The 12875-nt window shown below is 42.4% G+C and overlaps 1 protein-coding gene across 1 annotated transcript; it reads left to right on the top strand.

Moving 5' to 3' along the window:
• LOC124596519 lies at positions 1-12321 on the top strand. The gene is made up of 3 exons (XM_047135685.1): positions 1-124; positions 8513-8673; positions 11260-12321. Exons 1-3 carry the CDS (start codon positions 46-48, stop codon positions 12280-12282), a joined length of 1263 nt encoding a protein of 420 aa, XP_046991641.1. The 5' UTR covers positions 1-45; the 3' UTR covers positions 12283-12321.
• The last annotated feature ends 554 nt before the right edge of the window (positions 12322-12875 follow it).

The raw sequence follows: 12875 nt of genomic DNA, 5'->3' as shown, positions 1-12875 counted from the left end.
CTCCGGTGATACGGCCCCTGCTCACCACGGCGGAAGGACACTTTTATGAGCTGCGCAGCGCCGCACGGTGTTCAGTGTGCACTAACTTACAATACGCGCAGCTTCTGGGTTCTGGCTATGTCAGGTGAGACACTGATGCGTGTACTTCTCTCATCGGTAGTTCACTACCAAACTGTTATACACAGACGAAGTTTCGTAGGTCAGTGGTCGGAACACTCATTAATCAAAAGAGCCTCATTCCAACAGCACGAAGATCGAAACTTTTTTGAGAGCAAAACTTTTTAAACTTCAACTGTGCAGATAGGTGCGACATTATTTCCTTAATTATGGTATCCCTAAGCTGGCGCCGGCCGGGGTGGCCGAGCGGCTCTAGGCGCTACAGTCTGGAACCGCGCGACCGCTACGGTCGCAGATTCGAACCCTGCCTCGGTCATGGATGTGTGTGATGTCCTTAGTTAGGTTTAAGTAGTTCTAAGTTCTAGCGGACTGATAACCTGAGAAGCTAAGTCCCATAGTGCTCAGAGCCATTTGAACCAAAGCTGGCCTATGCCAACGTCCTTGCCGCGGTGGTAACATCTGTCCCCGTCAGATCACGAAAGTTAAGCGCTGTTGGCTAACACTTGGATGGTTGACCATCTGGTTCTCCTGAGCGTTGTAGGCGAGCGGGGTTCACTCAGCCCCTGTGAGGCCAATTGGGGAGCTACTTGATTGAGAAGTAGCGTCTCCAGTCACAAAAACTGACAACCGCTAGAAAAATGGTGTGCTGACCACTTGCTCCTTCATATCCGCCTGCATCCAGTAACGGTCGGTACCGTTGGGCCTTTCAAGGCCTATTCGAACCGAGTGAGTTAATTATAAGCTGGCCTTCGCTAAAAAGGTCCTCAATCTATATGAATTGTTTCGTCTACCTCCTTTCGTTCATCATGTCTGTACGTCCAAACCACCTCAATGTACCTTTCTCGATACTCGTACGACTATGTCTTCTTTCGCTCCACAATGCTTTCTAAAATTAATGTAATAGACTTTATTTAAGTTTTAAGTCTTAGTTAAACTTCAGGTACGTCGAATAAAACGTGATGTAATTCTTAACTACACTGTTTATTGATAAAATTTATTTGTAATTTCTGTCAACTTTCATGTCTTACTTGAAACTTAGGTGCACTGAATGAAACATTATGTAACACATTACGATATACTTTATTGATAACATTATATTTCCAGTTATCCATAAAAACAAATCATGACAATTACTACCAAAAGGTAATATGAAGAATGCCCTTGCATGTCCTTGGAAAGTTAGGATAAGTCGAGTTTATACGTTGCTTTTAATTTTACGCGCAGTTCCAGGTTCTCAGCAATAAGACGACTTCCCCATTTACTCTTTATAAGGTTTATGGTTCAAAATCACTGGTCGCATGGATATGTACACCCGAAAAAAGAAAGAAAATATGTAGACCCCGAATAAGGACAGAACAGCAAACGCTATCTTCCCTTCAAAGCACTCGCCTAAGCATAACGACACAGCAATTAAGAATGTAAAAATAGAAACAAGAAAACCAGCTATACTTAGAACTGATTTTATTTTTTATTACACGAGCTTATATTTGTTTTTCTCTATCATCTTCTGTTTAACTTATTTCCGACTCAGACTTATTATTAAATCGATTTTCCAAATGCTGTCTTGTTAGTTCATCTTCTTCTTTCGCCAGATTGCACACTTTACGAGAAACTGTTCCATAACCTACAACGGAGTAGATACCCCTTCAGTTGCTTTTATTTTCTGTCTTCGGAGCATTGTTCCCCCCTCCCCAAGCCGCCCTTACTTTCGGAGATGTTATCATAAGCAGCAGAAGCGGTGCGGGTGGCTGCGATTGCACGTGGCGTGAGTGACCTACACCCCCGCGTAACGCCACTTCTTCAAAAGAAACTCCCGCTGGTCGAAAACCAAGTTGTGTCCATGGGCCACGCGAAGTTTCTTTCATTCGCACTGTCCGCAAGGACCCGCACGTATATTTTGTCTCAAGGGGCCAAGAGCGGTTTCCCGACCAATGTCCTAGATGTAGGTCATACTCCCAAAAGTTTGTCAAATTCCTTTGTGTATCAGTGTTCATTTCTTTCATAACCATTTGTGCTGTGTAGGACATAAATACATGCCCGACTCATCGAAGTTACTGAGAAGTTTGCTCTACAAGGAATATAACACAAGGAAGCTCTAATTATCCGTCTTTACAACCGTTCTACCTGTTCCCGAATGCTTGAAACTTGTAAATAAGCTAGCTGCACGACATCTGAACGAGTACTAATGAATACAAAATTGTCTTTCGGCAACACTTGATGAGGTGTTGCCTGTTTGCTTTTGTCATAGGGTCTTTGGCCGACGTTTGTTTAACGATTTTTTGACTTTCTGGGTGGGTGGCTAGCATTGTCTGAGATTCCACCCTCCATTTCTGGGAGTCTGCAGACGAAACGTCAGAAGAACTGGTAAATAAACGTCGTCCGAAGGCCCCGAGACAAGAACCAACAGGCAGTCATCAACTATGTCATTGTTGAGCACCGAAAGTACTCTGTTCGGGTATGAAAGCAGCCAAAAGTTTTTGTAAGCATCTGCGCACAGTCGGTAAAATGCGCTGAGTTAGATCCACATCGAATGCAAACCATTGGCTTCTTATTTAGAGAATAAAATACCCTGGACGGAGCCGGCCATGGTCGCCGAGCGGTTCTAGGCGCTACAATCTGATACCGCGCGACCGCTACGGTCGGAGGTTCGAATCCTGCCTCGGTCATGGATGTGTGTGATGTCCTTAGGTTAGTTAGATTTAAGTAGTTCTAAGTTCTAGGGGACTAATGACCTCAGATGTTAAGTCCCATAGTGCTCAGAGCCATTTGAACCAACCCTGGACGGGTAGATGGGCTGCTACTTTCAACACACTTTTCGAATATGATAGCTTTGCAGCTGTGAATGCAATAAATGTGTATGAAGTTTCATTTCAAATTATGAAATCTCGTTAATGTAATGTTAAATTCTTATAATAAAATAGTAAAATTAGCAGACATCCCCCATTCGGATCTCCGGGCGGGGACTACTCAAGAGGATGTCGTTATCAGGAGAAAGAAAACTGGCGTTCTACGGATTGGAGCGTGGAATGTCAGATCCCTTAATCGGGCAGGTAGGTTAGAAAATTTAAAAAGGGAAATGGATAGGTTGAAGTTAGATATAGTGGGAATTAGTGAAGTTCGGTGGCAGGAGGAACAAGACTTCTGGTCAGGTGACTACACAAAATCAAATAGGGGTAATGCAGGAGTAGGTTTAATAATGAATAGGAAAATAGGAATGCGGGTAAGCTACTACAAACAGCATAGTGAACGCATTATTGTGGCCAAGATAGATACGAAGCCCACACCTACTACAGTAGTACAAGTTTATATGCCAACTGGCTCTGCAGATGACGAAGAAATTGGAGAAATGTATGATGAAATAAAAGAAATTATTCAGATTGTGAAGGGAGACGAAAATTTAATAGTCATGGGTGACTGGAATTCGAGTATAGGAAAAGGGAGAGAAGGAAACATAGTAGGTGAATATGGATCGGGGCTAAGAAATGAAAGAGGAAGCCGCCTGGTAGAATTTTGCACAGAGCACAACATAATCATAACTAACACTTGGTTTAAGAATCATGAAAGAAGGTTGTATACATGGAAGAACCCTGGAGATACTAAAAGGTATCAGATAGATTATATAATGGTAAGACAGAGATTTAGGAACCAGGTTTTAAATTGTAAGACATTTCCAGGGGCAGATGTGGACTCTGACCACAATCTATTGGTTATGACCTGTAGCTTAAAACTGAAGAAACTGCAAAAAGGTGGGAATTTAAGGAGAAGGGACCTGGATAAACTGAAAGAACCAGAGGTTGTACAGAGTTTCAGGGAGAGCATAAGGGAACAATTGACAGGAATGGGGGAAAGAAATACAGCAGAAGAAGAATGGGTAGCTTTGAGGGATGAAGTAGCGAAGGCAGCAGAGGGTGTAGTAGGTAAAAAGATGAGGGATAGTAGAAATCCTTGGGTAACAGAAAAAATATTGAACTTAATTGATGAAAGGAGAAAATATAAAAATGCAGTAAATGTAGCAGGCAAAAAGGAATACAAACGCCTCAAAAATGAGCTCGACAGGAAGTGCAAAATGGCTAAGCAGGGATGGCTAGAGGACAAATGTAAGGATGTAGAGGCCTATCTCACTAGGGGTAAGATAGATACTGCCTACAGGAAAATTAAAGAGACCTTTGGAGATAAGAGAACGACTTGTATGAATATCAAGAGCTCAGATGGAAACCCAGTTCTAAGCAAAGAAGGGAAAGCAGAAAGGTGGAAGGAGTATATAGAGGGTCTATATAAGAGCGATGTACTTGAGGACAATATTATGGAAATGGAAGAGGATGTAGATGAAGATGAAATGGGAGATATGATACTGCGTGAAGAGTTTGACAGAGCACTGAAAGACCTGAGTCGAAACAATGCCCCCGGAGAAGACAACATTCCACTGGAACTACTGACGGCCTTGGGAGAGCCAGTCCTGACAAAACTCTACCATCTGGTGAGCAAGATGTATGAAACAGGCGAAATACCCTCAGACTACAAGAAGAATATAATAATTCCAATCCCAAAGAAAGCAGGTGTTGACAAATGTGAAAATTACCGAACTATCAGTTTAATAAGTCACAGCTGCAAAATACTAACACGAATTCATTACAGACGAATGGAAAAACTGGTAGAAGCCGACCTCGGGGAAGATCAGTTTGGATTCCGTAGAAATATTGGAACACGTGAGGCAATACTGACCTTACGACTTATCTTAGAAGAAAGACTAAAGAAAGGAAAGCCTACGTTTCTAGCATTTGTAGACTTAGAGAAAGCTTTTGACAATGTTGACTGGAATACTCTCTTTCAAATTCTAAAGGTGGCAGGGGTAAAATACAGGGAGCGAAGGCTATTTACAATTTGTACAGAAACCAGATGGCAGTTATAAGAGTCGAGGGACATGAAAGGGAAGCAGTGGTTGGGAAGGGAGTAAGACAGGGTTGTAGCCTCTCCCCGATGTTGTTCAATCTGTGTATTGAGCAAGCAGTAAAGGAAACAAAAGAAAAATTCGCAGTAGGTATTAAAATTCATGGAGAAGAAATAAAAACTTTGAGGTTCGCCGATGACATAGTAATTCTGTCAGAGACAGCAAAGGACTTGGAAGAGCAGTTGAATGGAATGGACAGTGTCTTGAAAGGAGGATATAAGATGAACATCAACAAAAGCAAAACAAGGATAATGGAATGTAGTCTAATTAAGTCGGGTGATGCTGAGGGAATTAGATTAGGAAATGAGGCACTTAAAGTAGTAAAGGAGTTTTGCTACTTGGGGAGCAAAATAACTGATGATGGTCGAAGTAGAGAGGATATAAAATGCAGACTGGCAATGGCAAGGAAAGCGTTTCTGAAGAAGAGAAATTTGTTAACATCCAGTATTGATTTAAGTGTCAGGGAGTCATTTCTGAAAGTATTCGTATGGAGTGTAGCCATGTATGGAAGTGAAACATGGACGATAAATAGTTTGGACAAGAAGAGAATAGAAGCTTTCGAAATGTGGTGCTACAGAAGAATGCTGAAGATTAGATGGGTAGATCACATAACTAATGAGGAAGTATTGAATAGGATTGGGGAGAAGAGAAGTTTGTGGCACAACTTGACCAGAAGAAGGGGTTGGTTGGTAGGACATGTTCTGAGGCATCAAGGGATCACCAATTTAGTATTGGAGGGCAGCATGGAGGGTAAAAATCGTAGAGGGAGACCAAGAGATGAATACACTAAGCAGATTCAGAAGGATGTAGGTTGCAGTAGGTACTGGGAGATGAAAAAGCTTGCACAGGATAGAGTAGCATGGAGAGCTGCATCAAAGCAGTCTCAGGACTTAAGACCACAACAACAACATAAAATGTTTCTCTAAACCATGTTTTTATTCCGATCTAAACCTTGTGTACGCATGTGTTACTGATAATTGGACAATGTGAGTTATGTTTTGTAACATTCAGGCATATAAAGAGCTACATCACAATTTGGGGCAACATCAGAACGTTTCTCTGCGGCACGTTTTACCCTTCTGGTTCTTATTCACATCGGAACACGCTTTGCAGAAAATTGTTGTGTGCGGTTTTCATGATACTTTTTACTACCAGAAGCGTTTCATGAGTATTCATTTAGGCGATACAATATTTCAAACGTCCACTACATTACTGTATTATTTATTACTTATTTGAGCATTCAGCTACGCAGAAATCTGGATCAGAATTGTCAACCCCTCTTCTGTAAGCGGGAAACGCCATTTTCCTCGTCGATGGCGTTAGAAACATCAACATAATCGAAATTCCCCATGTCAATCCTATGTAGAGTGCGAGCAGTGTGCCAACAAAGATACAGACCGTATACGAAAGCAGCATGGGACACAATACAGAACGCAAACATAGAAAGCGCTTTTGTGGAGTATAGATTGTTCACAATTCGAAAACTACGTCGCAGGACGATGTGGAGACCCTTCCTTGTGCAGTGTAAATGGCTACCGACGAAAGGCAGGCGGCGCAATGTTAGGTACGAAATTTTACGCGCAGCAGACCAAGTCTCGCGCGCCGTACGCCAGACTAACTACTGCTGTTCGAATCCCGCTCGGGCTTCGTCCGCATGTATGTATAATCCCTCCCAGTGTGACTGATTAATGTTGTGCTTTCGGTACTTCAGCCGAGTTGTTGCTTCCACTTTATGCACAATATTTTGAAGACCGACACAGCAATCCTCTTCGCTTGTTGAGAGCTGTATTGTTACGCGTATTGTTGCTTGGACTTCTTCCAGACTGGTGTCAGGGCGCTGTTTGTTGCAGATTTCGAGTCCTGGCACCCGATACGTCTTTGATGGACTTCTGTATTTCGACAGTTATTCTCACGTTCTCTCAACGTATTCATGGTCTAGTGGACGAGATGGCCGGCGAGATTCTAATAAAGTGACATTCAGTGCGGAACCCCAAGACATGGTTGCGTGGGGTAGTCGGGTGGTCTTGGAAGCTTTGCCACGGTTCTCGCGGCTCCCCCGTCGGAGGTTCGAGTCCTCCGTGGGGCATGGGTGTGTGCGTTGCCCTTAGAGTAAGTTAAAGTTAGATTAAGTAGTGTGTAAGGCTAGGGACCGATGGCAGCAGTTTGGTCCCGTGAGAACTTACCACAACTTTCCAGATTTTTCCCAAGGCATGTTTAAATTGAAACCTGTAGTCCGGTGTATTGGATTTTCCGACATATTTCTTTCGATAGACTTCTTAATTATTCAGTCACAGAAACTTGGTGTTTGCACCATCGTCGTATTTTATTTCACATTAGACTGAGGCAGTGCTTCGCCAAAGTTGATTTTTAATTTTATTCGGATGTATCGTTCATGTTCCTTCCTCTTGTTCTTGGCTGTTCTAATAGTCTGCCTCCATATACATCATTCCTCACTCGCGTGGAATGCCACACATACCCTTTTTTTGAAGACCTGACTCTTCTAATATTACGAAAAAGGCTTCATGTCTTCATTGATGAGAGAGATGAACACTATTTGCCATGTTTCCGTAAGAGCCCATCGATCTTCCGGCCATCACAAAGCAAATAAACGATTCTTAGTTTCTCGTTTTCTCAATGCGTCTAAAACTCTTCCACAGGCGTTGTTGATTTTGAATGCAACTAAAGCCGACTTCTCAGTAAGCTGAACTTCCTAGCAAGATGACGAGATGAACAAGCTGTAGCCAAAATCAAACATCACATAAATACACAGGCGGTCTATAGCATTATGCGCCGTACAAGCCTGGCATTAATGCGACAGAGAAATCGTGGCACCTGACGAATGCTAGACGTCACTCCAAAAGAACTTCATGCCGGTCTTGACATGTCGGCTGCTCTCCGGAGATTCTTGAGAGTGGGTTGACAATATGACATGTTCACTAGAGGAATCCATACTGTTGAAAATGTCTGCACGCTGGAAAGTAGAATTTTTCAGCATGACAATGCCATGCCATGTAACGCAAGGCAAGTTACACAATTGAGCTTTTGGTCCAATTACCATATCATTGGCCGTATCCGCCTCATTTATCTCCTGACCACTTCGTTTTACACTATTATATCAAACAGAAAACGCAAGTAAAAGTCCCCATGTTTGTTTCGAACGCATGCAAAAGTGTATAAATTATAAAGGTGAATATTTTTTTGAGAAACAGTAATACTATTTATAGGAAAAAATACTGACACCTGTTTTAAAAACTTTCGTGTTGCTACAACGTATTTAATCAATATTGAAGGATCCAGACGTTTATCGCCAGTAGTACAATAATATACTCTTATTTTCTTTTCAATTTTGTAGAAATTATGCCATCATTGTGAAATATGAGTTTCGTGGCGTAGGAATCGCTGCGCGTGATGCGGAGTAAGGCGTGCTGTATTTGTTTTTATTTTCAGTAGTCCGGCCACGACGGTGCGCCTGCTTGTCCGCCACGTGGACCTGTGTGGTGGTCCTCGCTTTATGCTCAGCTGCTCTTGGCAGAATTGACGGCAATGAGAACGGAGGTCGGCTCTGCACAGGCCCTGGATGTGTTGACGGGGTCGACCCCTCATACCAGGTCTACAATTATTTATTTATGTATTTATTTAATTTTTTATTTTAGTTTATTTTTTGCTATCTTCGCGTTCCTGGTCCTTATTACTACAGAAGATAAACACCAGCGCTACTCACACATCTGGGGGAGAGCCAGGGAACCGAAGCCGATGGAAAATAAGGACTGGGAGAATGGTATGAGGTGGGAGAGACGGGTAGAGCTCTGTGATAGGTTTCAAGTATCTGTAGCAAGTACTATCTTCAAAAGCCACAAAGGAGAAGGTATACTTTCCATACACCGAAAGACGCGGTCTACTGGGCCTGCTTCAAGATCAGATGAAGAACTGAAAATGATAAATCACACTGCATATACCACACCGATTTGCATACGTTTACCGCAATCCAGTCGATAACCTAATAATGATAACAGTATTCTGGAATTCACAAGAATGGAAAGAAAGGAGTCCATTACAATCCAGTCTAGCCACTGTCACGAATGATCATGATGATGATGATGATGAAATGATGAGGACAACACAAACACCCAGTCTCCGGGCAAAGAAAATCCCCAACCCGGCCAGAAATGGAACCCAGGACCCCGAGATTCAGAGGCAGCATCGCTAGCCACTAGACCACGAGCTGCGGACCTGTCGCTCAGAATTGACACGAAGAGGCCTCAGCGGATGGCATAATGTGTCTTAATGACACCATTTCCCATGAGACAAAAATGACAGTTCACTGTGCGATGAACAACAGGACCAAATTCTTGACAACATTTGACACTGCTGCCATCGCCAGGGCGTTTCAATTCTAAGGACATCCTGAGGCTGCAACCCCATTGATCTCTTTGGAGTGTAGTGCGACTGCAATTTTTGCTCTAATATACACGGTGGAACGACTTAGGAACGTTCAAAACCAATCGATCACATCCGAACGGGATCCGAAGTAGTAAACGGTGTTTATGCTTGTTCAGCCCGATGCGACATGAACATGCGCATGGATAAAAGGGCAAACGGTCCCTCTAAGACCCTCCAGTTCGCCAACGCTCTCGATGCCACCCATCCACGTTTGTTGGGCACGTTAAAAATGTACCAGCCAGAGGCTTCCAACACAAACTCAGTCTCACAGCTACTCTAGCACCTGAGGAGCCACGAGGCTGGATGTGTGTCGAAGTTACTGACAGATACATATTTCTTCGCGTGTGTCGACACGTTGCCCTTTGAACTGTCACCATGCCCGAGGGTAACGTCGCAGGGCGCCACGCATTAGCATCATTACAGAGGAAGGTTGCAGGTATCTTTGAACCAAATTTCAAACATATGCGTGGCAATAGGAGACAATTATTGGGTTTCGAAAAAAATATCTTCGAAATAGCAATTCTTTAATTTTGTTGTGAATGTGTGAAAACGACTATCCTTAAAATAATCGAGCAAACTTTCTCGACAAAATCACATGTAGACAGTATTAATAAACTGAATATTACACAGCCCCTTAAAATAACAGTTTTCTGTTAATGCAATAACCGCAAACAATAGTGCGATCCACGAACGATGGCGGTTTGAACATTTCGAGGCAGGGATGGGGATTGCATTGTCGACGATTCCAGCCGACGGTTGCGGTACGCACACGCGCGTGCTTTCCTCTTGAAGGAAGGTTATATACTGCAAAATTAAGTCTCTCCCTTACTCATGCAGAATTTGTCACTTACCACCACAATCAGCGATGACAACTCGCAACGAATGGAATCGGAATTCACTAAACAACTCGATACGATCGCGTTTAATGCTCGCATTTATCTACGCCAACTACACTCACCCCACAAGTGCACCTCTGTCCCAGTCCATTTCATCAAGAGCAACCAACAGTTTGCATTTAATCACCCACAATGTTCTCCCATATGCCAGCTCCCTACAACCAAAGGAAAACACACCAGATCATTATTTGTTTTTAACAATTATAATTTTTAATATTAGAAATTTAATGTGAAGAAAGATAGATTGTATTTGTCTGTGGTTTTAAATAGTTTATATGTGAGTCTTGTGAGTTTTTTTAATGTCTAGAAATTTACAATATAATAGAAATCATCATCTATTATATAAAACAGAAATATTCTATGTTGCCAAAGAGAAGACACAAGTTAACTGTGATTTCTTAAAACTTTATTACAGATAAGATGTTCTGATAAATTTCACAGTAGATGCGTTTTAAATAAAATTTTAGTAATCATCGTTTCCCATGAATCATAATTCTTGAGGCACTCACTCAGTTACCCAGTTAATAAGAGATTTACGCTCGTGATTCCTCGGATTAGATGTGTTTATTGAGCCAGTGGCCGTTCCCGAAGTACGTATTACTGTGGCTTCACAGTGTTGCAGTTTTATGTTTGCAGGAACAGCTGGTACTGGCGGAAGCCGTCTTGTTGGTGTTGTTTTGTGAGGAGCAAGTGGCTACTGGGAATAGCGACCACCTCATAGCAAAAAGAATAATGTGTAGTCAGTGGAATAAATAGTATTGTCTTGACACAACTCAAGCACTGACGAAAATTTGGTTTGTTCAGCCCCTTAAACCATCGGTCTTAGAAGTCATGTAACAGAAATTTTTTTGTTCACAGGATGAAGTGACCAGGATACGCCGTACTATCGATGACAACGAAATATCTCAGGACACCGACGCGTTCCACTGGAAACTTGGTGACATCGGCATCGTATCTGACAAACTGAGCGTTTATAAGGATAGCGAAGGCGACTACAAGGCAGTTGAAGATGTGAAATTTGAATCTGATAACGCGGATGGCGCTCTTGAGAGTACATACACTATTGATTTGCAGCCTCAGGACTCTAAGAGTGTTGGTAACAAACAGAAAATCGTTTACAGTTACCCGTATGTCGTCTTTCGGAGAATCGGTGATGGGAGGAAGGTGGTGGGTAACGAAGATGCGATTTACAAGGACGGCACCTCGTACGTTGTATTTGGAAATTCTGACGAACGCACTGAGCATCATGACGGATGGGAGTCCGAAAATGTTCACTCACATTCAGCCAGTGACAAAACTGGGAGCGGAGAAATGTTCCACGATATTCTGAATGACTTCTTGAAAACCATAACATCCATAAATCTCACTCCACATGAAGAGTCAACAGCAACCATAACATCCATAAATCTTACTCCACATGAAGAGTCAACACCAGACAAACGAAACGAAATGTCGAATGCCGTGAAGGTAGCGCTTGAAATAATAAAGGAGCTGTTTACCAACCCCAATGAGATGCAGAAAAACGTCGGCAGTGTTCCCAGGGAGTCTATAAATTCAGGAACCTTTCTTAACGGAATGTATCGTGGCTACACAAGCCCATTTGGCGGGTACTGGGGCCCATGGGGATGGCAGAGTGCGTCTGAGCCATCAGGTGACGTCTCGATCATTGACAGGCTGCTGGCAAGTATGATATCCGGTATGCTGGAAGATGCGATGCCCCGGAAACCCTCAAGGACCAGCAGCGTGTCTCCGTGGTGTCCTTTTACGGAAATACGGCGCCTACCAGAAGCTCAACCCTCTGAAGGACTCGTACCCCCAGAGCTTATGTGGCTGATCGCTATGACGGAATCACTGCCATTGGAAACACAAACACAGCGATGATGAAGCATAATTGTAAACAAGTAACATAATTGCCTCTCAACACAATAAGTGTATGACACTGCATGTAAAAGAAAGTGCCCGAAACAGATCATGTGGGACGATTCCAGTTCGTGACTTTTTTTATTGTACACCTTTACTACAAATTACTGGAAATGACATTTGCCTTTTTTCATTCATACCTGTGTATACAATAAATGATTTGTCGAAATATAAAAGTTTTATTGTTCATTACTCCTGTTTTACAATATAACCCTAATGAGAACTTTAGTGTGATTTGCTTAATTATGTAAGCCTGATAAAGACAGTGCCATAATATATACGTAGAATTTCGGACATTGCTCCTAAGGTGAAATACGACACTGGATAGTACTTAACGCACTCATTCACTCGTTAAGAGACTAGATACAGATTGACTACAAATCACTGGACTATTTCGCAATACTATTTTTTATCAAAATTAGATACTAATACGTCGTGAGAGAATCGTTCCGTCATACAACTGCAAGAAAATGCATGTTTCTTTTTACCAGACGCGTTTTCCTTTATTGAGGTATAGCATTAGCAGTGGTCTGTGCTTAAAGATATTTACAACT

This window comes from Schistocerca americana, chromosome 2, assembly GCF_021461395.2.
Source record: "Schistocerca americana isolate TAMUIC-IGC-003095 chromosome 2, iqSchAmer2.1, whole genome shotgun sequence".
NCBI classification, from domain to species: Eukaryota; Metazoa; Arthropoda; class Insecta; order Orthoptera; family Acrididae; genus Schistocerca; species Schistocerca americana.
This window is presented reverse-complemented; position numbering and strand designations above follow the sequence as displayed.

Excerpts from the sequence above, each read along its gene's own strand:
- LOC124596519 (XM_047135685.1), top strand. The coding sequence starts at position 46 with ATGAGCTGCGCAGCGCCGCACGGTGTTCAGTGTGCACTAACTTACAAT. Across the intron at positions 125-8,512 it reads CTGGGTTCTGGCTATGTCAG|TAGTCCGGCCACGACGGTGC; the intron begins GTGAGACACTGA and ends TTTTATTTTCAG. Across the intron at positions 8,674-11,259 it reads GGGTCGACCCCTCATACCAG|GATGAAGTGACCAGGATACG; the intron begins GTCTACAATTAT and ends TTTTGTTCACAG.